At 36.3% G+C, this 27242-nt stretch overlaps 4 protein-coding genes across 5 annotated transcripts; 2 read left to right on the top strand and 2 right to left on the bottom strand.

Moving 5' to 3' along the window:
• The first annotated feature begins 8323 nt into the window (after positions 1–8323).
• On the top strand, positions 8324–11695 carry LOC133679830 (probable alkaline/neutral invertase B). 2 transcript variants are annotated; one of them, XM_062102536.1, is made up of 5 exons: positions 8324–8461; positions 8703–9203; positions 9582–10013; positions 10162–10720; positions 11281–11695. In XM_062102536.1, the coding sequence occupies exons 2-5, from the start codon at positions 8766–8768 to the stop codon at positions 11574–11576; spliced, it is 1725 nt and encodes a 574-aa protein (XP_061958520.1). In that variant the 5' UTR covers positions 8324–8461; positions 8703–8765; the 3' UTR covers positions 11577–11695. The 2 variants fall into 2 exon arrangements, with proteins under 2 accessions (XP_061958520.1, XP_061958519.1); XM_062102535.1 differs by having other exon boundaries at positions 8324–8581.
• A 460-nt stretch (positions 11696–12155) lies between these two features.
• On the top strand, positions 12156–15461 carry LOC133679357 (uncharacterized). Its single transcript, XM_062101928.1, has 6 exons — positions 12156–12523; positions 13151–13350; positions 14032–14172; positions 14269–14349; positions 14991–15115; positions 15238–15461. Exons 1-6 carry the CDS (start codon positions 12301–12303, stop codon positions 15284–15286), a joined length of 819 nt encoding a protein of 272 aa, XP_061957912.1. The 5' UTR covers positions 12156–12300; the 3' UTR covers positions 15287–15461.
• A 434-nt stretch (positions 15462–15895) lies between these two features.
• LOC133680381 (type III polyketide synthase B-like) lies at positions 15896–17913 on the bottom strand. Its single transcript, XM_062103295.1, has 2 exons — positions 17130–17913; positions 15896–16934 (listed from the first exon to the last, which is right to left on the bottom strand). The coding sequence occupies exons 1-2, from the start codon at positions 17311–17313 to the stop codon at positions 15943–15945; spliced, it is 1176 nt and encodes a 391-aa protein (XP_061959279.1). The 5' UTR covers positions 17314–17913; the 3' UTR covers positions 15896–15942.
• A 163-nt stretch (positions 17914–18076) lies between these two features.
• On the bottom strand, positions 18077–22984 carry LOC133680382 (5'-methylthioadenosine nucleosidase-like). The gene is made up of 8 exons (XM_062103296.1): positions 22731–22984; positions 22581–22644; positions 21785–21876; positions 21313–21419; positions 20885–20959; positions 20380–20454; positions 19762–19854; positions 18077–18867 (listed from the first exon to the last, which is right to left on the bottom strand). Exons 1-8 carry the CDS (start codon positions 22816–22818, stop codon positions 18670–18672), a joined length of 792 nt encoding a protein of 263 aa, XP_061959280.1. The 5' UTR covers positions 22819–22984; the 3' UTR covers positions 18077–18669.
• Positions 22985–27242: the final 4258 nt, after the last annotated feature.

Genomic DNA, 27242 nt, shown 5'->3' with positions numbered 1-27242 from the left:
AGAAGTATAATGAATAATTTTTTTTAAATATTAAAATAATAACATACTAAATCATATTTTTTTCAAAATAAATATTAAAACATTAATATAACAGATCAATTAAAGTCAATTATATTTAACTCGTGAGATTCTTTATCTGGTGTAGAATTCAAAGGAAACAAATTGAGAACTCAATTCAAATAAAACTAAATATTAAAAAATTGAAATGAAAAAAAATTTAATTAAAAAAAATAGCTCAAGCAAACATAGTAATAATGACATGTGTTATGAGCAGCTCAGATCAATATTTCTAAAAAAAAAAAGAAAAATTCAAAACTTGAATAACAATAAAATAATAAGATTAAAATAATAATAATAAACAATAAATAAAAAAATTCGAGATAAATTATCTTATTTTTAAAATTAATGAAAAATAATATAAAAACTAAAAAAAACTCAATATCCAAATAAATTAAATACTGAAAAATAAAACTAAAAAAACATAAATTTTTTTAAACAAATAATCTTTTACCTCAAGCTAAGTTGCAGGCTAAATTATTTTTTTTAACCTTAAAGAATATTAAAATAAATAAAAGGAGCGAGCATACACACCAGATCTCAGAGCTTCATCCAAATTGTTCTTGTTAGGGCTGCATGAATCTACATTTTAAATTTGAAATGAAACTGCATATATCAGAACAATGATAGCTGTGCTTAAAAATTGCAAGGAACAAGCACATTTTACCCCCTCTTGAACTCCCCTCGAAGAATAACCTTTTCTGACTGATAAATCAACACCCACCATCTCCAAACAGCGAAGAAGAACACGCTCAGATTCTTGAAGTAGAGCAATGCACCGTTCCGACTCACTGGATTACAAAAATTATCAACATGATTACATGTAAGAATTAACTTGAGATAAAACAATACCAAAAAGGATAATATATGCGGATTGTATGATCGAGTAGAGACAACTATAACGTAGCATAGAGACACATTCTGAACCAAAGCACTGTCTACAATTGGTTGTTTTAGCATGTGTTTAGGTGTGATCAGGAAGAAGAAGAAAAACAAAACACTAACTGTCAAAGTAGGATATGCGAATACTGTCATTTTTACTTTTTTTTTTATGAGTATATATGCATGTCGAGTCTGGTCTGATGATAACAAATCTATCTGCAACATTTACAAACATAGTAATCAGGTTCTTCAGAGATTGAGCTAAACATCATCGTGTATAATAATCGGCAGCATACAGTGTATAACTCCACAGAGAATTGTTGATCTGCAACAAAGGAATTCATGCCTGCCACAGGATTATGATCTTGGTTGTCCGAGAACAAGGAATTAGATAAAGCTGGATCTTCAGAAATTCTCAGTTGATCAAAATCTTGAAAAAGTGCCGCTGGTATACGTAAAGACTGTGCCACATGCCAGGAATCCATTTGAAATAAAGCACGTTTTCCAGAAACTCTAGTTAGTACCTCAACACACACAAGAATGACTGCTGCTGGATCTGGTCCTTTATCCCTATCACTGCCCATTGCTATCCCATAGAAAATTAATGGACTTTGCACATGTAGAATTATGTTGAACAAAGCAGCCACTGAACTCTGAATGTTCCTTTTAACAACATTTAAACGTCTATGACATGTATAGCAAGTACATGGTTAGTATAACAATCTGCAATTACAAGAGAAAAATTTTTGGACATCATTATGCAATGTACCAATCCCCGTTAGCAGAATGGTAGATGGCCTGTTTAGCAAGCAGGGAGAATCGGGTTTGACTTCCTAAAAAGAAAAAAAGAAAAAATCATTACTCAATATACAGCAGTCAGGAAATCAGAATATTACCTGAAACATGTTCCAGAAGCAGATCCAAGCAGTCAATGCCGCTGCAACAGTTGAAGATACCTTACCACCATCTACATTCCCAGTATTAATCTCATAAACTATTGGGCAGCCTTCATGGACTCCAATCAGTGCTCTCTCTATATAGCTTGTATTGCAGACAAAAGATGCAACTCTGATGGTGTTCTTATCATACTTTTAAATGACATCCTTAACCTAGCTTTAAATTCATCTAAATGGTATGGATAAGAAAGAGATGCTGATCCTATATGACCATGGAGTGTCTTAGTGCTTGATTCTTTATCGCGAGAAGCCAGAGTAGCTTCTTTCCCCTGTAAAGATATGCATTTTCCTAAAGCCTTCAAGAGTAACACTAGTAGCTTTGCATATGCATTTCTAGTCAAGGTAGGATTCGTTATGGGAAAATGACTCCCTAACTCTTGCAGATACTTCAGAACACCATCTAACCAAACAAAAGAGAACGGTTTTGGCACCTCAGTGCCATCTGCTAACTTCAAGAGCAAGACTTGAGATATGCCAGTAAAACTTGGCACCATGCTAGACAAAAAGAGAGTACACATAGTCTGTAAATTGAGCCTCAGAATAGCTGAAACAGCAATTAATAGCTGCCTGATTAGTGCTGCCGCCTTAGGAAGATTACCTTTCAGAAAACTTTGCAACCAATCCTTATTTAATGGTTGACATTCATGTAAGTCAAGCTTACTTAGAACGCTGGCAATAGTGGAACAATTATCCGGCTGTGAACTATGTTTATCCACAGTAGCTTCCAGGAGTCACCTGAACCCAGTACAATGCTGCTATCATTAGACTTTACAGAATTTCGAGCATCATATAAATGTTCAGGTTGGTGATCATCCTCAACAAACAGCATGTGGAAGGAAAAACAAATAAAATCAGCGAACACATTTATACAATGACTAATTTTTGAGATGGGTTCAGATTTCCATCTCAACAGCTTCACCTTATAATCACTATCTGTTGCATTTGTGTGTCCAACGCAGATGCTAGGCCCCACATGAATCCACAAAAGCAAGAAACTATCGAAGATAATTTGTTCCAATCAACAACATCAATTTCATCTCCCGCGTTCTTAAAAAGAGCATCTTTCAAAGAAATAATCGAGTCTTGTGTCTGTTCCTCCAAACTTTCAGCGATAATGAGAACACTTTTCCAGCTTTCAAAGTCATTGGAGGTATCCAAACATGGATTAGACTTGTTCACACTGCTCTGTTCCTGAGCAACATCAGAATTGGGTAGCTCTGTGCAAGGTTTCTCAGCAATTATGGAGTCAACTGCACAAGTACATTGATATTTGCTTAGAGTTAGGAACACATATGATGGACATTGATTGGGAAAGCCATAATACAGAACGTACATCCTCAGACAGAATAGGAATGAGTGAGGATTGAGTAGTTCCAATTTTCTCCTCACAGTACGCCATAATTAAGTATTTCAGGGCCTTCCGGCAGGTCACCAGAAACCTTAAAAGCTCATACTGTTTACGTGAGAAGAACGAGTCCCCGCATTCTAACAGGTGGCCAATCACAAACCTGAAATGTAGATATCACACATGGGTGGAACTTAAGCATATGTTACATCATACTAAGTACATGTATCAACAGAAACTTCAAACTAATTACTGCAAGCACACATTATTGCATATAATCAAGGACACAGAGATGGTGTGTGCGTGGGGGGTTGTTTCATCTTTGCATATATGTAGACAACAGATGGGTGAAACTTAAGCATATGTTGCATGATACAAAGTACATGTATCAACAGAAACTTCAAGCGAAAGTAAGACTAATTACTGCAAGTGCATACCATTACATATACTTCCAAGGATACGGAGAGGGGAATGGAGGGTTAGTGAGGGCCTGAGGGTTTTATTTCATTTTTGGATACATGCTGACTTTACTCCAAACTAGTGGACATCACAATTTTAACATGTGCAACGTGCAGGACAATAACGAGAATGTTTTTTATTCATCTACTGTGCTATCATGCGGAAAACCTACATAAACAATCTGCGTATGCTTGCTCGAATCAAACATAAATAGAAGACACGTTGAAGCATAATGGTTTGGAAATGATGAGGGGCACAATTTTACCTTTCAGGATTGAGTGTGCAAGTGACATAAAGTGAGAATGATTTTGAATTGATATATCCTTTTGGCATCCAACACAAAAGCCTAAGCAAACTTTGACAGGCTGTAAATTTCATGATGGCCAATTCTCCGGAAATATCTGCAGGCATTTCAGACAATAAATGGGAAATCGGTTTCCCCACTGCAATCTCATCACATGTAGAGGATTTTCTGCCTGAAACAACATCTGAGTTTTCAAGTGCACTTAAATCCTCTTGCCATTTAGGTGACGCGTTCAGTTCGGTGTCCCCAGATAGTGGTAGGACTGATTTCTCCAATAAATTGCAAAACCTTGATGCTAAATGCCTGCGAACAAACTATGAAAAGAGGCAGTTTCAACACTATGAAAAACAACAGTTGGCTTCAGAACTGAATGTTTGTATTATGATGCGTGCATTCACATGAGAAGCGTGGGGATTGTATGTAAAATTGCCCCTTACTTTATGTTCATACAGAAGAGAATCGGACAGAAGTTCTGCTGAGATTTAATGAAAAGAAATTTTATTCAGGATACCAGTTTCATTTGTATGATGCCTTTCCACCTATGTACGGCCTTTTGTTATAGATGGAAGAGAAGTAAGGATTGCATGCTTGGGGAACATCTTCAACTTCTTCTAACTAGCATGAATGGACCGTATATTGATATTTCGGCATATAATCCACCAAATTGCAGAAGGCATGACTTCTCATTCACGGGACAGACATCCAAAACCCATTTATCACTTCCATGCAGAGCTTGGTTGCAGGTATCTAGACAACTTCCAGCATTGGAAGAGTAGACTGCAAGTTGGTCATTAATCAATAATGACAGGTAACTCATCATGAACCCAGTAAGATCTGCTGCCTCCTGCTTCACAGTGGTAATGTGTTTGTTCCACTTTCTGCTCCTTTTGCGGTACAGTGATGAGCCAGCATGATCAAGCAACTTGAATCGGAAAATATTATCATTGCTTTGCTGCATATACTCTGAAGACTTTATCTGCCTGTTCAAATCAACAAGCTTCTGAAGAGCCATAGTATGCAATACATAAATTAGAGGACAGCGATCTGCCATGCTTCCCTGAAGATAAATGGAAGAAACAGATTATATAATGGCAGGCAGAGAGGCTGAAGGTTGGACAATCCAAGAAAAATAGCCCCCATCTGTCCAACCAGTTTTTTCCATCCAATCCCACGCAGAATATGCTGTAAATGGATCCCTCATTACCGTCGACATCTTTCTTGATACATCTGGAGGCATAAGGGCGACTGCTTGCCTGTATAAGCTTCGGCAGGACATGTACATACGAGAAAAGAACACAAGGACCCAGTGGGTGGACGCACCAAATTTCAGCATATCAGCCGTGTTTCCAGCAAGCCTGACATCAGATGTTCTTCCTGTCACAGAAGAGATGAACTCATTGACACTCTCTGGCTCCAGTCCAGCCAGAAGGCTAATGTAAGGACGGATTACAGCCATCAAGTCCTTTGTAGTCCGCCCAACAATGCTGCTGTTCCCGACTGTGATATTCAGTGAATCTAGCACCAGTACAATCCTCTTCCGAAAAGTTCCACTTGCAAATCAAAACCATGAATGCTGCAAATCACACTTGATTCACCAAACACTTCCCCGCCTGCCAATGAGCAAGTACGCTTCATCCATTCCATAGATTCTGATAGATCTACTGTTAACTGACGAATACATTGGCTTGCCTGCTCTTCTGGAATGGAGCATATATCCTTACGGATGGCTAGTTTAAACTCATGTGAGCACAACAACGTTTCAACTGCTATTGCATATGATGCGTGTGGTAAAGAAATTTTGCTGAATCCTATTCTATCATAATTCAGCTCAGCATCATCACCATCATCAAAGTTAAGGTCTCTAGTTAATAAAGTTAATTGGTGGCAAATGACAAGATAGCATTGTAAACCTTCTTCAAGAAATTAAGGCCAAGCTCCTTCAGATATATCCTCTGTTTTTATGTATAGCTTTTCACGCAAAAAGCAGGCTAGTGGATTATTGGTAGATTTCATTGTGCAGTGAACATCCAACAATAGAGGCCTGACTTCCAATTTATATTGAAGGTAGCCATTCATCTCAGGCAAAAGAGGCTCTGTAATCTGTACAAAAAGAACTGAAAAGTGATTTTCTTTTTTCTGCATTTAAATTACTGGGTCCATAACTGGTGTCTGAGGGTGTACTCCTATTTTTTTTTCTCTTCTAAATTTTAAATTTCCAATAAATAAATACTTCTTCAGGCCTTGATATAGAGAAAGAGAAATGAGAAATAACAAATTTAATACATCATAAACATAAAAATAAAAAGGAACTAAAATAATTTCTTTAAGGGATAGATTCTTTATTTTTTTCGGGATTGATAAATCACTTATAAGTTGATGGGCTTATGTGAAAAGGTTCGTCGAAAGTTGATGGGCCAAGCAAGCTTCCCTCTTGCGCATCGTCGTTATTCAAATCGCAGAAAGGCAGAGGTTGGTCTGAAAGTTAAGGGAGGCCTATAGAGGCCGCGAGTCCGGGAGATCCTAATTTCCCCGACCTTCCAAGTTCTCAGGAATATTGTGATTTCTAACGCACATAAAATCTATATTTTACTCTCTAGCTTAGTTTGCTTGAGTGAGAATCTCATGCTAATCAACCTCCTCAGCCAAGAATTATAGTCTTTCCACTAGTGGATGATATATAGGTCTCTGGTTAAAGAATTAATGCTTCCTAATCACACACGCACAGAAAAACCCTGCAAGAAGACTATTTCCATCCGAATTTGCAATGGTCACTGCTTTGATGGGGTGTTTTATGCATTCACAGTGACATTACTTTTCCAAACCAAAGGCTTCTTATATGTTTTCCAATCCCTGCAAGAAGGCTTGCTATATGTTTTCCACGATAGATGTCGTAAATATTTCCTCTTATGATGTATAGCGTGCAACATATTTCCTATTCTATATCGCTGCACAATGAGTAGAGTATCATGTATTTTTTATAAGTTTCATGATATTCAAGCTGTAGTTATTGAATATTTATAGCATAGAAGAGAGATTAACATAAAAGAAAGGGGGAATTGGTAGAGAGAAAATAGAAAAAAAATATGTATAGTTTTTTTTATTATAGTAGAGATTTTTTGTCACTTTTTGCTGGCCAATATGTGATTTTCTTTTTATCTATCTCTCTTTTATTTTATAACAAACCCGTAATTATAATTAACTTGAATACCGTGAATTTCTCTCCACAATGTTTTGTAAATGATCACTGTTGTTCTATAATAATGGCGTTGTGATTTTCTTGTAGTTTCCCATGATGACTGACTTGTGTAATTTTAAAAATGAATCTTGTGAATAGTCACTATCATGATATAATTGTTGAATGGTTTATAAAACATGTAATCAGTATTTTTAAAATGAACCGAATGGTTTATATATATATATATATATATATATATATATGTCCTATTTATAATCATTTCCCTAGAGGAGGTAACAGAGTAACAGACAGGATTTCACTGCTCCTCTTATTGTTCATGCTAACTTGGGAACAATAAATTCCATGGCGATCCCAACTCATAATGGGTGCAAAAAAAACCAACTACCACTGCCAACTTTTATTGGATATGACGAAGACTGTCGACCTGCAAAAAAGGACATCTTTCCACTCTGCAAAGAAAGAGGAGATCCCTTTGCATTATTACGTCACGGACTGGTGTCCATTTCATTTTTTTTTACTTTCATGGCTCAAGTTCCAAAGCTCATGCACCTTCACACACTCATTATAAGGATGCCCTAAATTAACTAGTCCCCAGAATATCTATCGGTTCTGCTGTCAGATCTTAAGTTAAACATGTTCCCAATAAAGTTTCTAATGACAGAATTTCTTAATTAAATCCTCTTCTATGTTGTTAAATCATCGTCGAGACAACATCCTTTTGATATTTAAATTAAACAGTATATTAAAACTTGATCCATCCATCAGCCTGATCAAGCAACCTGGGTGTTAGTTTAATAGACTAACCATCTAGGCAGAGCGGATTTTATAGCACTAGCACAAGGTATGCACTTTAGGCCGAAACTTGCTTAACATATTTGAATGGAGACTCATTTAAGAATTTCTAATACAAGGTGATTTTCAGTGTGAGGACTTAATTGATAATTGAGCAATAGTTTAGGAACTAAATTTGAGGTTTGTCTTCTCCATATACAAGTATCGAGTTTTGAATCCCACGTGGACCCACGAACCGTCCGTACATGCAGGCAGCCTCGCCTGTCTGTCATGCTCTACCAATATAGTATCACATTTTGCATTTTGGGCCCACTTGATTCAAAGGTTTTCGGTTCTGTTCATTCGTCACCCTCTCCAAAGCGAGCCCGTTTGTCTTCTTTTCTCTCTCTTGCTCTCTGCTTGTTTCCCTTTTTTTGGGTCATTGAAGCTGTCTTTGGAGCTGGTCTTATTTTTGTTCGGCAAATAACTTGGTTTGTTGTAGCTGTTTGTTTTTTTTTTAATAAAAAGTTTGAAACTTTGAGGGCTTGGTGTGTGAAAGTTAAGACTTTCTGTTTTGTTGATGAGAAAACTTGTCAAAACTGATCAGAAAGGTTGAGTCTTGAATCTTTGTTTTTCGTTTTTCAAAGAGAGAGTGAAAAACCCGTCTCGGTTATTACAAGTTTTTCTCTTACATGCATTGAGTTTGGTTGTTTCTGGTGAATTCAATTGCAGGTTGTTTGTACAAGGTGTTGCACTCAAAGTTGTGTGTTTTGTCATTGGCAAAACATCCGACAAATGTCTAGTATTAATGTAGATGTGTCTCTAAAAGGAAGCTTGAGAAATGCTGATACCCTTTGTGATATGGCTGAACTTGAAGAAATGGATTTCTCAAGGATTTTTGATAGGCCACCAAGGCCTTTGAATATGGATAGGCAAAGATCATGCGATGAAAGGTCCCTAAGCGAATTGTCTACTGGGTTGCCAATTCCTTCTCCTCGTCCCTCGTCAAGAGTTGAGAATAATTTTAGGTTAATTGACCACCTTAATTGTTTGCCTTCTCCCGGTAGAAGGTCAGGGTTTAATACTCCATTATCACAATTTGGGGTTGAGACACATCCAACTGTGGCTGAAGCTTGGGAGGCTTTGAGGAGATCATTGGTTTATTTTCGTGGTGAACCTGTTGGAACCATAGCAGCACTGGATAATTCTGAGGAACAGGTGAATTATGATCAGGTGAAGACCCCTTGATTTTTACTAACTTGTTTTATATGATAAGAAATTTTGTTTGTCAGGGTATTAACTATCTGCAGATAGAATCATTTTGTTGCAAGTTGGATGGCTGCCATTTTTGCTTGACCGTTCACTTGATTTGTTTGAAGCTGCATTCAGGGGATATTTATTTCCTTTTCGTTCTGCCTTTTGATTACCTTTGTGTCTATAATGCGATTATGATTCGTGTTCCAAAATTAACCTTTCTACCACTCCATGTTTTTTGCATGTATGCATCTGATATTATCGCATGAGAATGACAGTCTTGCATTTGTAATCGGCGTCTTGGAATCTTTTAGGGTTTAGAGTTTGTACATTAATTTGGTTTCTTTATTTTCATAGGTGTTTGTAAGAGATTTTGTCCCAAGTGCATTGGCTTTTCTGATGAACGGGGAACCTGAAATAGTCAAGAATTTCATCTTGAAGACTCTTCGCCTTCAATCATGGGAGAAAAAGATTGACAGATTCCAGCTTGGAGAAGGGGTAATGCCTGCAAGTTTTAAAGTACTCCACGATCCTGTCACGCACAATGAGACTTTGATGGCAGATTTTGGTGAGAGTGCAATAGGAAGAGTGGCTCCTGTTGATTCTGGGTTTTGGTGGATTTTCTTACTCCGAGCATACACCAAGTCCACAGGCGACACATCATTGGCTGAAAAGCCAGAATGTCAGAAGGGTATGCGCCTAATTTTGAGTTTATGTCTTTCAGAGGGGTTTGACACATTCCCGACTCTTCTTTGCGCCGATGGATGCTGCATGGTTGATCGCAGAATGGTGAGTTTCATTGGTTAATTACAAATGAGGCATCTCTTAATCTATTGTCCACTTGGACTGTACTTAATGTGATGCTTGTTGCTATGTTCATCCTTTGCTTATTTTTCAAGTTCAAATCATGTATTGTCTTTGGCTATGCATCTTTCAGGGTGTTTATGGGTATCCCATTGAAATTCAAGCACTTTTCTTCATGGCTTTAAGATGTGCTTTGCTTTTACTGAAGCAAGATGAGGAGGGGAATGAGTTTGTAGAACGGATTACAAAACGCCTTCACGCGTTAAGTTTTCACATGAGGAGCTATTATTGGATTGACCTGAAACAGCTTAATGATATATATCGCTATAAAACAGAGGAATATTCTCATACTGCTGTTAACAAGTTTAATGTAATACCTGATTCTCTTCCAGAATGGATTTTTGATTTTATGCCAGTCCGTGGTGGTTACTTTATCGGGAATGTTAGTCCAGCAAGAATGGACTTCCGTTGGTTTTGCTTGGGTAATTGTATTGCAATTCTGTCATCCTTGGCAACCCCTGAACAATCCACCGCAATAATGGATCTTATAGAATCACGGTGGGAGGAATTGGTTGGAGAAATGCCACTCAAGGTAATCTATCCAGCAATAGAGAGCCATGAATGGCGGATTGTTACAGGATGTGATCCAAAAAACACTAGATGGAGTTACCACAATGGAGGATCCTGGCCAGGTATGCTACTGCACTACATTTTCCTTAAGATAACAAATTCATAAAGCAACTACATCTGCCATGGTTTTTTGGTTGATTGCAGATCTGGCCTGCATAATGCATTTGATAAAATGAGGCCCAAAAGGATTAACTTTGTTGCCATGCCACGCCTTTGCTTGAATTTTTATTGAATCAGTATTTACATGATTTTTATCCCCTTGAAACGCTGAATGTTAATCCCCAACACATCGATCCAGAGTTTCTTGTTCTTATCAGAGAAAAAAAGGCCTTGTAAGCACCCCATTTTTTGTTGGAGAATCTGATCCCACTCGTGCATCAAGTAATTGGTCAGAGAGCTTAAACTATTTTTATGCAAATTCTTTCATGAATTTTGGCCTTCGATTGAAACAACAGTTATATTCTGTATCTACGCTATTAAATCCTGTTCAACCCACTTGTATGCCTGCTTAAAATCTTCATTATTTTACTCTGTCAACCATGTTGAGCTCTCTGATGTAACCTTTCTGTATTTCCCTACTGAGATCATCTATGAGACATTTTGGCTGTTGCAATGGATGCAGTGCTCTTGTGGCTTCTCACCGCGGCATGCATCAAGACTGGCCGCCCCCAAATTGCAAGACGTGCTATCGAGCTCGCCGAAACAAGATTAATAAAAGACAACTGGCCGGAATATTACGATGGGAAACTTGGTCGTTTCATTGGGAAACAGGCTCGTAAATCCCAAACCTGGTCCATTGCTGGTTACTTGGTTGCAAAAATGATGCTGGAAGACCCTTCTCATTTGGGTACGGTGGCACTCGAGGAAGACAAACAAATGAAGCCTCCCATTAGAAGATCAAATTCATGGACCTTCTGATGTAACTTGTCTAGCTTATCTACACACACCCCTCGGTCGTTTTCAGATGTTAACCTTGTCTTTGTAGCTTCCTGCCTGCAGTTCAAGTTCCTATTTTGATTTTTCCAGAGTTTTGATCCTGCCTTGTTCCATTATCTGGCTCCAAAATCATCTACACCACATCCTAAAATCATTTCATTGTCAAATATTATTTAAAACTCAAGATCATAAAATTTAAACATCTTGAAACTTTGGTATGTGTTTGTAACTTCAAATTCATGGTAATTGGAAATAAAAAATACTGTTAAAATGTTGCAGATTTTGTATGTGAAAATAATAATTTAAATGGTTAGAATCACAAGACTTCTAATAAGATTGATTCAGGAAATCTTGAAAATTTAGGGTAGCGAGTAATCGAGATTTTAGTTTAAAATTTATTTTTGCATGAATCGATTAAATAAGAAGGCTAATTACTTGGTACATGTTAGCTTAAAATAGAATCAAAGGATATAATTTGAATAAAACTAAAATGTATGGGTTGAATTAATCAATTATTTGAAACTAAAGTGACTGTGCTGACTTTTACTTTCTTTTCAGACAAAAATTACAATTAAGCAAAAGATAACAGGAAAGAAAATAATTCCGCGAAAGCCCAATAGAAAAATCCCCTCCCTTTTTCAATCTATCGTCCTAATTTCCCCTCAATTTCCATCACTTTCTCAGGAAAATCATATCGAATTCCACGATGAGGCCACCGAGGAGACCGATCCATGTGGTTACGACGTGGGTGCGACGGCAGCCTCCGAAGGTCAAGGCGTTTTTGGCGGTGGTGGCTGGAATGTCAGCGCTGGTGCTCCTCAGATTCATCGTACACGATCACGATAACCTCTTTGTGGCTGCTGAGGCTGTTCACTCCATTGGAATCTCTGTGCTTATTTATAAGTTAATGAAAGAGAAAACTTGTGCTGGTAATTAAACGGAATCCCAAATCTATAGGGTTTTGATTTTTTTGTTTGATGGGAGTTATTCATTCGAGAGAAGGATTTGATTTTTTTGTTGAATTTTTGATTTTTTCTGTTGTGCGTCACTGATTTAGCGTTTATTTTTTTTTCTAATTAATGAATTGATTGTTTATTGGGAATTGGTTGAATTAGAGGGAAATGTAGGATTCTTGTGGTAAATTTCAGTATTTTTTTTTTGTTGATCAACGAGTTGTTATATTTTTTGTTTATTCGGAATTGATTGAATTGGTTGATCATTTTTGTTGTTTTGATAAAATTTTGTTTGGAATTGATGGAATCAGAGAGATTTGGGATTATTGCGCAAAATGTTGGGTTTTCTTTTGTTGTGTTTCAATGATTTTGTGGTTTTATCTTTAGCTTTTGAAATAAAGTTTTGGATTTTTTTTGTTGTTTAAGTGATAAATTTGTTTGTTTGATGGGAACTAATGTAAGTAGAAAGAAAGCTTGGATTTTTCTGCGAACTTTTGGAACTTGTTGTGGTCCAATGATTTTGTGGTGCAATGATTTTGTGGTTATATCTTTAGTTTTTGGATGCAAAGTTTTGTCTTTTAACATTATTTTAATGTTTTTCAGGATTATCTCTGAAAACTCAGGAGCTGACAGCTATGTTCTTAGCTGTAAGGTTGTACTGCAGCTTCGTAATGGAATATGATATACATACCATACTGGATTTAGCTACGTTGGCAACAACCCTGTGGGTTATTTATATGATCCGTTTTAATCTGAAGTCGAGTTACATGGAGGACAAAGACAACTTTGCATTATATTATGTGGTGAGTATTTGATTAACTCCACACTGTTTTGTTAATACAGGTATATTTCTGGTTACTCAATAGGAAAGACTATTTAATTTTTCCTGTTACAGTTACATTTGTTTGTATTAATGTAAGTTTAAATGTAAAATAAAGGCATTTCTGGCAAGTTTAGTGCTTCTTTCACCTGGGAATGAATACCACTTTGTTCACAAGCCGAGCTTAGGTGTTAATGTTATCAAGAATATGTTTGTCGCAGTCAATTCTTTTTTCTTTTTTTAGTGTACCTTTTGATTGAGGATTTTTTAGGCATCCTTGAGCTCTTTTGTGTGCATCCCTTCACTTATATACTTCAATTTAGAAAGTTGAATTAGTATAATGTTTTTCTCTTCTTTAAATTTTTCCCCTTCAATATTCACTATTTAGTTGTAATGTCTCCTTTATACTTCTTTGTTCTTGTTCTTTTCTAATCGCTTACTCCATGACAATGGCATACTCCTTATGATACTCCCACAAACTTGTGGATGCAACTAAGGTTGCTGCTTAGATTTTCTCACATTCAAGTTCAAATTCTTTCTTTCATGCTTAGCAAGCTCTCTTTCTTTCTCTGGAATGATTATGAATATTTATTACTTGTTAATGATTATACCTTTAACTCATGCAATACCTTTAACTCATACTCTTCTTTTGAATTGGATGCAGGCGGCACCCTGTGCTGTTTTGGCTTTGCTTATTCATCCGTCAACAGCTCATAACCTACTGAACCGGATCCTCTGGGCATTCTGTGTATACCTGGAAGCTGTTTCTGTGCTTCCTCAGTTGCGGGTCATGCAAAACACCAAGGTTTGGTGCTTTGATTTCATTATTTAAAAAGTTTTAGTTTAGTATGTTTTCAAAATGAAAGTTGAAACTCATGTCTTTTTTCCCCTCTACTTTCAGATTGTTGAGCCATTCACTGCTCATTATGTATTTGCATTGGGTGTTGCAAGGTTCTTGAGCTGTGCCCATTGGGTTCTCCAGGTTTGTTCTTGCAGATCTGAATCTTCATATAGCTGGTTTTAGAATGTGTTCCAAAGGGAACATACGAAAATGTTTTGAACCAGGGAGCCTAAACTTATCAGATTAGGTGTTCTTGAAAATTACTGACTCGTTTGGTGCTCTGCCAGTGGGTTTGTGTTTGGTATCTCTCTGCTTTTGTTGCTGCTTTTAAATGCTATTGATGCTTTCAGATAGCTAGCCACATCATGAAGTGATTTCGGTGTCACAAGAGGTTTGTTTTGAGCATGCAATCAAAATGCGGAACATTGCTGTCTTAGACAGACTTTACAAAACCAAATATTGTTTATTGTGATAAAATAATCAATTTACTGAATAGGATTGAATAGTGGTTAACTACTGGTTATCAATGATACTGGAATGGGCAGAGATTCTCTTTCTTCATCCCATTTACTATTGCTAGTCAATCATGCCAACCTGATGCTAACACAGTTTTTGTAGGAGTCATTTTACAAAATTTATGTGCCATATGCACTTCTTTTTTTATCTAAAAAGAAGTACTTCATATTGTTTCCGCCTAATCTTTGGCTGAAACAAATTTTTCCATCAAAATATAAACTGATTAGAGTTGCAATTACCATTAAAGTCTTGTTTCTTTTGAACAGGTTTTAGATACTCGTGGACACTTGTTGGTGGCCTTGGGGTATGGATTATGGCCTTCTATGGTTCTTATCTCAGAAATCGTCCAGACTTTCATCTTAGCGGATTTCTGTTATTATTATGTCAAAAGGTTTGCTAATGTTTGAATTTCATTCTTTTACCAGAAGTGAATTTCATTCTTTTATCAGAAGCATTTGAAACATCAAGGTACAATTATTTTTTGCAACATATCTGATTGTAATTTTCTTGCAGTGTATTTGGAGGGCAGCTTGTTCTCCGCCTCCCCTCTGGAGTGGTGTAACTAAAGTTCTTTTATGGTGTGGTCGATGAGCAACGTTGCCACCTAAAATTTCTCTATCAAATCATGACTGGAGAAAAGTGGGTTCACTCGTAAAGCTGGGGATGCAGAAACTTTGGTTGGATATTTGCACTTAAAATATAATTTAATGGATGATTAATTAATTTTTCGGCGCTAATATTCTCTTCTGTTCATGCTGTGAGAGTTGATGCAAATCTAGTTACCTTTATGAGGTGCTAACTTTTGATATCCATCAAAACTGATATAAGAGCATGTCTTGAGTAGGCTTAGGGGAGATTTTGATAAATAGTTAAAACGAATTGATGGGGCTGTCAAGTTGCAGGAAACGTTTGGGAACGCGGCTGCGGCTACATTCTTAAAAATTTTGAAATTGTTTTTTTTTGCTAAAATTTAATATGATTTGTATGTTTTGGATCGTTTTGATGTGCTGATGTTAAAAATAATTTTTAAAAAATGAAAAAACATCATTGGCATGTATTTTGGCATGAAAAATTATTTGAAAAGCAATTGCAATCACACTACCAAACACACTCGTAGCAAAGGAGGTTTTTGGCCAAGAAAATGCAATCTGAGCTATTCTGCCACTAGCTGTAGGAGAACCAAGTTATTATAATACTAAGGCACCATCATATCATATTTTACATAGCTAGGTTTCTTGCAAGAATACCCTCAAAGGTAATTCCAGGTCCGAAAGCCAGTATCAGGCCCCAATCACAATTTTCAGAGCCTTCCTTCATCTTCCTGCATTCTTCTATCATGTACTCCAGCACATACACAATGGTGTTGCTGCTAGCATTGCCGTAGTCCATTAGAGCTCTTCTGCTAGCATTCAGTTTGTCAGGCAGCAAATCAAATCTCTTTTCCATCCGATTCAAGATTGCGGGCCCGCCTGGATGGACTGCCCAAAACATCTTGTTGTAATCCTTGTCAGTCAGTCCGGCGTTTCCTATCAACTTATGACAGAATCCCTCGATGTTATCTTCAATTATTTGAGGAAGCTCCCTTGATAGCTTGAAGCTGATACCCTCCTCTGTTAGCCTCCCATCAATAGTCTTTTCAGTGTTTGGCAAGAAATTCTGGATTGCTGTATGAAGCTCAAAGAGAGGGCTTTCAGTGACCGGAATTGGATCTGTGCCTACTATCATAGCTCCAGCACCATCCCCAAAGAGTGCGACCCCGACTAGATCATACGGTCTATCTGCACTTGGTGGTTTGAAACCGATAACAGTAGTTTCAGAAGTAGCCAGTAAAACTCTACTTCCAGGATTGTTCTCAGCAATATCCTTGGCAACGCGAAGGCCAGCGACACCTCCAGAGCAACCTGCAAAGTATAGCATAACCCGCTGTGTTTCAGGGCTGAGCCCAAGACCTTCTGCTAGGTAGAGGTCGCCACCTGGTAGCCTAGCTTCACTCGATGAGACATAGACCAAGTGAGTTATATCAGATACAAGTCTGCCCCATTTCTTAATGCAAGCCCGTGAAGCATCAATAGCCATCCGTGTGACAGCATCGTTACAGATATCTAATCGCTGCTTGACAGTAGGGAGGCCTTCAATGGCAAGTTCAGGGTATTTTTTTAGTATCTCATCTGACATGACCACATATCTAGTTTTCACAGTCGTTGTTTTGCCTACAAGTTTCCATAAAGTGAAAATGTGAGTTTTTCAGTTAGAAAATGCGCATAAACAAACCAATATATTGTAAGGAGTGTCATATCCCCCACACGATCTCTCATTTATAGATTCAATAGATATGGATAGGCATGCATTCACTAGTAGTTAACTGGATGTGAAAAACTAAACGGAAGAAAAGTTAGTAGTGTTACAGAGTCGAGTTAGCTTCTGCTTGAGCTCTAAATCATCACAATTGGTGTTTTTGAAATATCCATCAACCAGAAACTCTTGCATGACTAGCTGGTGAGGGAATGCCTTGCCAAGAGCCAGAATTGTAGCTTTGCCAGGGTTGGCCTTTGTTGTCAAGCCTCCTTGCACGATCTGTTCATACCCCATGTTTTCGCTGCTGGAAGAATGTCGATACACTTGCTAGAAGATGTTATACAGACCCCTTCACTTCCTTATGAAGCAAAGGCAGGCTTCTCATATATACAGCTGCATTTTATGTTGAAGATATTAAAATAAGATTGATGGGATAATTGTATTTTCATTCATACAGAGTGATACATAAATCTGCCTTCTTTTATTTAGGGTAAAGGCAGTAGTTGAGAAACAAGGCTTTCATGCAGATTATGTTTAAAGATCTTGGTTGATATTTGGTGCTGACTTTGCAACTTGCTGCATTGATGTTGTGCTTACTTATATCCAAGCATGCAGCCCCAAATCGTTGCATAAAATAAGCATAAAAAAAGAAGAAGATGCACCAGCCTTGTATTATTACATCGTTTAGCTCTTGTTGCACCAAAAAGGTAAGCTGTACATAAAATAGGAGCAAGTCAACAGAGGGTAACGTGAAATCTAAAAATCGCATCTCTACTGAAATAATGGAGGGTTCAACTTGAACCTTCCCTCAGACCATTCTTTAAAAAACAGATAATAATTTATCTTCGATGATCACCCGATTTGGATATCCAACAACTCGGGTTCAAAGCACGATACGTATAATGGCGAACGTCCCTTTTTATGCTAGAAACTAAGGTTTCCGCAACAATAAGGTTAACATGTTTTAATAGAATGTAGTTTTCAGGTGGCTGGCCATCAAATAGAGATTAGTCCACGAATTGCAGGCTGAGGTTGCTCAAATCATAGAAGTTGGAAGTTTTTATGACAACAAAACCAAACCATGAATATATTTGTGCAAATGTCTATCAATAGTAATGAGAATATACAATGCCTGTCATCGAAAAATTCAAATGCCAGTTCATGCAACTGAACATAAGCAGTCACAACATCTCTTTCACTGAAACTAACTTCACTGCCAAACTATAGAAACTAACTGAACAGTCCTTGACCTTTTTTCTTCTGTTATAAGAAGCTTCCCAGCTACAACCATCACCCAAACGAGGAAAGACCACATGATGAGGACTAGACCCACACTTTGCTTAGAACCAGATAATCCAAGCTGTCTTGAACAAATAACAATCAGCATATCAACTTTTTGGCAGATCAACGGTATATACCTACTCATACCATGTTGGTACCAATGCTTGAACCTTGGTTGAGTGGTGGGAAATAGAAACCAAATCACCAGACCTAAGAGCATTGGTCCTACTCAAACTATGAACTATGGCGATTTTAAGCTGAATATCATATTTCTTCAAACCTATATTGTATATCTCATAGAACAATGGTTCATCTGACACTTCCTCACATGTATCTTCAAAAGAATCAGGCAGTGAAGGTCACATCATATCAAAGTTCAGAGAGACACTTTCCATTAATGAAATCAACTACTTGGGTGACTGCCTGGTCAAGTGCAGCAGTCACTGCAGCCAGATTCTGCAAGAACTCCTCTGCTGGTGGCTTGTCACCATCCACTATGTCAGTCACAGCTTTTATGAATATTGCAGGGACTTTCAAAAGATCAGCCACATAAGCAACAGCAGCTCCCTGAAGCCAAATATATCAAACACTTATTCAGGAGCCCAAGAAACATATAAAATTTAGGAATGAGAATGGTATTTTCAGTTAATGTGTCATTCTCCCTATCATATAAAGCGAGAAAGGTTGTGAGCTACACACTAAAAGGATGATAAGCTAAGCTAATTGCAAGAAATTCCTAGTTCCAGAGAAAACCCAAAATTGCCATTTTGGAGCAATAGAGCAAAATCCCGGTGTACATTACTCCAGAACAAATGAAATTCAAGTTTAATATGCATAAAGGTGTTCAAGATATGATGACGTATGGCTGTATATGGTACACTGCTGTTGAAGATTCATCAGAACTTATCGAAGGAAATTGCATTCAATGTATCCTGTAAGTCATGCATTTTTGTACACTAACACTTCCATCATCTGGTTAAACTCCATTTGCTAAATTGAAATGGTGTCAGGTACTTGTGCATGTTTATGACTAATTGGAGAATGAAAGGCAACGGCAACAAGCATTTCCAAGACCTTGTATCTGTCTAACTAGATTATTAGAGAAAAGAGTCCATGTGCATGGCAGGCATTCCAATTTTAACAAGAATCATAGCATAGGAAGCTCCTGCAGACAAACATCTAGCATGTAGCAATACAGGAAGGATCAACATTTTCAGTCCCATTTCTTCTGTCCTCCAAGAAAAAAGAAAAAGAAAAAGAAAAAGAAAAAGAAAAAGAAAAAGAAAGGCAAATGACATGTTCAGTAATATCAACAGAACCTGATCATTGAAGGTTAAGGTTAAGGTTAAGTCTTAAATATGCACCAAGCAATTAATAAAAAAAATCTCATAGTCCATAACTCAGTTCATCGGGATGGGGATGTTTCAGCCCCCATGCTATCAGGAAAGAATTCAACTTTACCTCCATGTCCTTAACTGTAGCATCATTTGCAACAATTGATGCTTCTTCTTGTGGGGACATATCCAGAGAGTCTCCAGTGGATAATTTCCCAGCCTGAAACATCAACATAGTGTATTAAAATTTTTGAAGGTCATTAGAGGTGTCCAGATGAAACAATGCAGAAAGTTTCCATATCATGCAGTAGGCAAATATTCAGCATAGTTTATTTATATATGCCTGTCAAACAGAATTTCAACCATTCACTGCCATCAGTTAACTAGGACTGCATCATCATTGGCAGAGTATGCAATATGCGGGTGCATAAATAAAACTACACACTACTTCCTAGAGTTTATTGATGAGGTGATACTGGATCATTAAACATGTTCAAAAGGTTAAGAACCTAATTTTGTAAAGTTCACCAGTCAAATCCCAAAAAAGCATGGTTTCTTTCTTCAGAAAAACAAGACTATAGCTCCATAAGAAATAGACTATATATTTATTGGGAACCTTTAGAATTATTTGGACCCAATCTCATAAATGGTAAGAGCCTAAAAGCATTAACTAGCTGAAAACTAATGCAAAAAGAAAGCATCCAGCACATACAGATAAGGGATGGAAATGTTCAATAAAAATCACCTTTAGGTTAAGCTCCTTCAAGAGATTAGGTGTTGAGAAGGACTGCCTTGAGCCAACTCCATAGAGATCAAAAACCTACCAGAAAAAAGAAAAAAAGAGGCAGAAAAGGATTAGGCACAGTAGGGATACTGAAAAATACAGTACAGAAAAAGGAAAATTATCATTTATGAAGCAGAATTAAAAACCACACACCCAACCTAGCCATCTGCTAGGAGTTTGTATGTGCTTTCATAGTTTTGTTTGAGTTTTTTTCACTTGGAGTACCAAACTCATGAGGACTTCCAGCAACCTGTAGCATCTACATAACTTTATGTCCAGAGTGCAGGTTTCACTAATGAGATAAGTAGTTTATTTTGATCATAGCATATTATGAATAAAATGAGCAATAGGTTTTGTTAATGGCCTTCAAATTTAGGTTTTGGCCATCAGAATACAAAAATTTAGGTTCCTTTGCCTCATTGACAGTTGCAAGAAATTTTTTTTGGAAAACGCAAGGAACACTTACAGGAATAGGGATTCTTCTGTCATGGAAAGCAACGTCAGATGCAAGAAACACATCACTGATGGATGCTCCTTTGACCTGGAAGCTTCCATCAATCAGCTTTTGGTAGAAATTTAAAAGAAAATGCATTATTTTGTTTCACATGAGTATTTTGAATGGCAGTCAGTATTTTACTGCTTTTATAAAAGGAGGGTGAACTCTTTTCAATAGTAGCAAATAATAGCATTGGCAGATAAAAAACAGAGCTGGTGTGTTATATTGAAAGCAAACAGTAAAAAAAAGAAAAGAATAAAAGAATGAACCTTGCTTACGTGGAAGAAAAAAATAATCTTAACAGTGGAATATTAAATGAAAAATGGAATGCCAGAAGACCAGTAACATTTTGGAAATAATTAAATCTGCAGTTCATACAACATAGGGGAAGAGCATACCTTAAAACTACCAGCAGTGCCTGCATTTATAATTAAGTCTGGCTGTAATGCTTGGATAGCGGCATAGGTCACAAGAGATGCAGAAATTGTGCCCACACTATCAACCCCTGAAAAGACATGTTTGAATGACTATGCTATAGGAAGCTACAGATAAAAGAACATTTGTTCCTTAACACCCCATTAGTTATTGTATGACAATAGGAACCTAGATAGAATGCATATCCCATATCCATGTCCTGAACAGGTGAATACAAGAATTGGTACTGTGTCTTGGAATGAGTGATTTTGATGGAGGTGGAAGTTTATAGTTTTAAGGAATTCAGTACATAACAGCCTGAATATAAACTTTTAAAACATGAATATTTGATAAACATGTTATCCCAGTATCGTGGCCGTGCAACTAAGGCATAGTTGATGCTTTAAACACAATTAGAAAATAAAAACAACAACCCCCAAGAGCTAAATAAGTTACCCAAAGTCGAATCCTTTCCAGGCCATACTAAGTTGATTTGGAGATCTTTGTAAACGCCATGATATCTGACCCAAGGCACCCCTTTTGGAAACCTGAATCATCATCATTCTTTGGCGTATAAGAGACTTGACCCCAACCAAGAAACACATAATATATGGTATCAAATAGAAAACAAAAGCACGTCACATTTTCACAAACTTGAATACCCTATAAATCTCCATGATATCAGTTTTATCAGAATAAACACGAAGTAAGGGGTAACAACATACAAACAATGAAAAAATAGTCATTTCCAGCATCTATCTTTCTCCAGTAAATAAAGTTCCGAAAGCAAACTTGTAAGTTCAAGCTTAAAATAAAAACCTTCTAGCAAAAAATAATGACCAAGCAGAATTTAAAAAAGAAAAGGTTATTTACTGTAGATTAAAGAGAATCAAACCTCTTTTAGAAAAATAAAAAACGAATTACCCATATCACTCAGCAAAAGGAAAAGGGACAAAACTTTCAGTATTTTACTAATTGAAATTCAACAAGAATACTCCTTGATCTGGTAATCTATCATATACAACCGTTACTGATTGTACTTGATTCTTTTAACAAACAGTCAAACTTAAAAAAAATGAAACTTGTACAATAAAACAACATAAAAAAACGATCTTTTAACTCTTTCATAAAAAAAGATTGCAACTTTTTCACTCATTGAAATGAATAGAACCATCTTTACGATCAATCACAGCAACCCACAATCAAATCCATTTACAATATAAACAAACAGAAAAACAAAATATCAACTCACACAGAATCAAGGTCCTCTTTGAGCTGAAACTTGTTGACAATAGGCATGGCTTCTGTTTGCATAGCTATTACACACAAAAAAACACATAAACAAAGGAATGAAATGAAACCCAGATAGATAAATACGAGACAGAGAAAGAGAGCATAGTACCGATAACGATAAGGATGGAGGAGATGGGTTTGCGATTCTCATCTTGAACAACCATGGCTTCCTCTGATCCCTCACCATGAGGAGCCATAGCTCTGTGATTGGTAGGTGTCTCTGTGAGAAATGAAGATGAAAACAAAAGGGATTGTATTACTGGTATGTAAGAGAAAGTGATGGCAGATGTGTTCTTTATTTAGTGGTTGTTTTATAGGATAATCGAGCAAACAAACTTACAGAGAAACAGCGAGATAAAGTAGTATCTCTTAGGTCCTTCCTGGCAGTGAGGTATAATTGTATTTTTTTAAAAAATTATTTATTTTATATTAATATGGTAATATTAAAAATAAATTTTAAGAATAAAATAAAATATTATTTTGATATATTTTAAAAATAGTTTTTAAAGACTATTTTTAATTTTTTTATTTAAAAAATATTTATTTTTTTTGTTTTTTTAAAAATTATTTTTAACATTAATGTATTAAAATAATATAAATAAAAATAATAATTTAAAATTATGAAAATAAATTATGTTCAAGAGCACTGTAAACAACCCAAAAAAAAAAAAACCCAACCGCAACCATACAAATCTCTTGTGCTTTTTATCCTTGTAAAGAAGGAAGTGTGGAATTATTTTCATTAAAAAAAATTGATGTGGGGCCAGGCCTTATTTATCATTGACCATGCACAATTGCAGGCATCACCACGACGAGCATGGTTCATTGCAAACCACCTCAGGTCACGCACGTTCGTGTTTTCTTGTACTATTTCTTTTAATTAATTTTTTTAAAGGTTAAAATAATAATGTTTTAGATTTTAAAAAAATTTAATTGAGCTTTCACTCATTTTAACCATCAACTAGAATTTTTTATCAAGTTATATCAAATTAATTCTTTTTATTTATTATAAATCTTGATTTAAATTAGATATCAAATTTAAGATATATTTGAAAATATAATAATACTTATTTTACGACTAACAGAAAAATCTTAAACACCATCTTTATTAGATTGATTCGAGAACAAAAACCATGATTTATATTTTTTAAAAAAATATATTAAAATAATATTTTTTTAAAAAAATAAAAATTATTATTTTTGTTATCAATAAATTAAAAAATTTAAAAACATAAAAAAATTTAAAGCTAAAGAATTTTAAATTTTAAAAATACAATTAGATGATAATACCAGCATGAACTTAATAATAATAAATAACAAGAAAGTCCAAAATTATAATTTTTCTTGAGAAATATTATATATATATATAATATCTCGGACGAGCTTACCCCTCAAATAAAACTTGCAAGACAAGGCTTACAATCAATATTGACGAGCAGAAAAATTCAAACAAAAAAACATACGCAGACGTAACTCAGCCAGCCAATAATAATTTTAGACAGAATGGACGGACATGGACCACAGTACTGGGCAGGTGTGTTTCAGTCAACCCAATTGGCTACATACCTAGTAAAATATTCCTTGGTCCCTGTTCTTTTAATCTAATTACAACTTAGTCGTTCATGTTTCGTAACCTTTAACTTAGTCCATTAGCTCCTGTTGACTATTGTCTGGTTAAAACGTTTTGATTTTTCTCCAAGCTCGCAATATTTTGGATTTTCCTAAGAATTACAATTCTCACAGGCTAAATTTGAAATTAAGAAAAAAAAAGCCAACAAATTTCTTTAATATGTCCACAGTCAAAAAGAATCAAGGGACTGAGTAATAAGCTTTAAGCATGAGGGACTGAAATATAATTAAATTTAAAATCTAGAGATTAAATGATAATTTACTTGCAGATTTCACTTCAAGTAGACAAACCTGAGCTGGGTAGCTCTTACAGTTTTGTGGCTGTTTTGTAGTGTGGTAAAGTGTGAATGATTTGATCCTCATGCACCTAGTTCATGAAAATCAAAGGAGTTTTCAATGCATGAATCTACATAAACTTATAATCTTACATAAGCATAGATGAAATCAAGTAAAACATAAACAAAGATATTATGTAGTGGCGTAGGTGGTCATGAAAATTCTCATTCGAAAATCTTATCACAAGTAGCATGTTTATTTTTGTGCGTATGCGACATGGCTGAACGGAGAAGTTAAATCAAACAGCACGATTTTTGTTTTGATTCGGCTAGTTTGCGTGCAGCCTTCACCCACGGACGTAGTTTGTCTGCACAAGCACACTACGTAATTTGCTACTAAAATTATATGAACATAGAGTTCCGTGAAGGATTGATGATCACATTGTAAATTCAATAGCTATTTGCGACTGTATGAAGCTTAAAAGCTGATCTTTTTCCTTGTCAAAAAGCTGTTAGGTGGAGCGAACAAGGGAGGATAAAGTGCAGTCTGCAGAATTAAATGTTTTCCTTATCTTACTTACCCCGACAAGACATTATATGCTTGTCTTAATTAGATTTGACACCTTGTACGTATAACTGAGATGAACAGAGAGAAGATGAATTAAGGAACCTCTCGTCTGTCAGGTAATTTGATTAGATATTCAATGTCGATGGTACATTCGGTGCGTTGTGTTGCAAAATGACAAGAATGATTACCATTTGTTGCCTTGTCTTCCATCATCACCACAGCCGACTCGGCACTTTTCTTCTCAAAATTTTGCACCATCCTTACTTTGTGAAGTACATGTACATTATTCTCACCGAAACATCTTACTTTGTTTCATGCCTTTTAACTGCAAATTCGTCAATAAACTCCAAAAACCTTGCCAATTCCCTCGTAAATGACGTTTTTCTATCTCCGATCATAGGAGGATACCACCCTACTAACAAAAACCACAAATAATAATCTCATAAAGAATATTACAACAAAATTTGAAAGAGACCTATTGATGATATACCTTAATGGAGTCAAGTTGGAGGAACAAGTCCATGGCTTTATGAGAAACAACCTCAAAATCAAAATGGAGTTTTTGTGGCCTTTTTGTTTGTTAAGAAAAGGAGAGAGGAGGTGGGGTTGGTGTTGCCTATCACTGCTGTTGCTACTGTTGGAAGAGAGTAACAAGGGATCGGAGAAGTATCATGAGTGCATTATTCATCCGGTCAATGTAAAATAATTAAGTTAATCCCATATATCAATTATTCAACCACCCTTGAACTACAGGGTAGTCCAAGAAACCATAGTTAATTTCCAATGTTTGCGTGGCTGCGATAATTGCAGGACAACAAAACAAATCCATCGTTTTCTGAGTTTATGTCCAGGCCTATTTCAGCCCTATGGGAGTTTCCATTACCAGGCTTGAACCAAAAAGAGTGCAGCTTAGCTATATTGCATTTCCATTCAAAATCTATTCTAGATGATTTCCATGGTTCCCTGTGATGCTAATTTTCACGTTGTAATTCTTTACTTAAGAAAAAAAAAAAAACTAATATGTAATGACATTAAGTACCTGCAAACCCGACAGCAGGGAGCGATCTGCTGTTGAAGCTAATTAAGTTGATTTCTGCTTTAAACCAGGATGCTGTACAAGCACATTCCAGTCTGAGTAATTTCTCTTATTGTTGTGGTTAGAAATTGTCATTTTCACTCTCCAGTGATCAATATAATTGTTCTTCACAGCCAATGAACTATGACGGGGCACATTTGATTAGTGCATTGCACTATGTCTGCGTTTTCCACGTTTGATAGTGGCAAGGAATCACCTTCACTGCTATTCCATAGAGAGAGATGAGTTGTATCTAATCTGGCAAAGTGTTGTCTTATGATAACAGATAACTAGGAAACTCCTAAAATGGGTTGAACTACTTGCTTGCATGATAAAATTTAGGCAATTACAGATATGTACCGTACACATGGAACAGTACTTCTGTCTGCATCTCTGCATCCACAACTGCAATCAGGGCACGCTGTGATTTTAGGATTATAGAGAAAAGCGAAACAAAACAACCAGGGTGCTCTGTTGGCCAAGAAAGTGGGGTAAGTGCATGTTGATTTCCATGTTTCTGAAAACAACAAAGTTGCGAAATTAGTGACAGTAAAAATGAGGGCAAACACATCATTCTAGGAAAAAAAAAACGGAATCCTCTCAAGCATAGCATATTTGAAACCCAAAGACAAAATTAGATCGTTATAAGGCAATTCCATAATACTGATTTCTGTGTATCTGCTGACATATAGCTATCAATAACTACAGAGCCATCTTTAAATCTAACATTTAATTTTCCTTGGTAGAATTGTATGGAGCAGAAGCAATTTAGGAATGGGAACATTGTAATGGATCTATGTCAACAAATTGTCTGCCATTAAAGTCTTATGTTAAACCAGGCTAAATTTTAGATGGAGTGCTCACTGTAAACCTGAACTCGCTTCTACCCTCAATATCTGAAGAGACCGGGTTTCGTCTCTACAACCAGGCCACAACTGTAACAGGGACCTGGTGCCAATAATGTAAGGTTTACAGGTGGATAGACAGTAGAATTCCCATTCAAGTTGAATACTGTCATTTCAAAGGAGGAGAATGACCCCAGAGGATCAATGGCTCAGGTAGAAAGAAGGCCAA

The sequence above is a fragment of the Populus nigra genome, chromosome 19 (assembly GCF_951802175.1).
Source record: "Populus nigra chromosome 19, ddPopNigr1.1, whole genome shotgun sequence".
In the NCBI taxonomy this organism is placed as follows: domain Eukaryota; kingdom Viridiplantae; phylum Streptophyta; class Magnoliopsida; order Malpighiales; family Salicaceae; genus Populus; species Populus nigra.
This window is presented reverse-complemented; position numbering and strand designations above follow the sequence as displayed.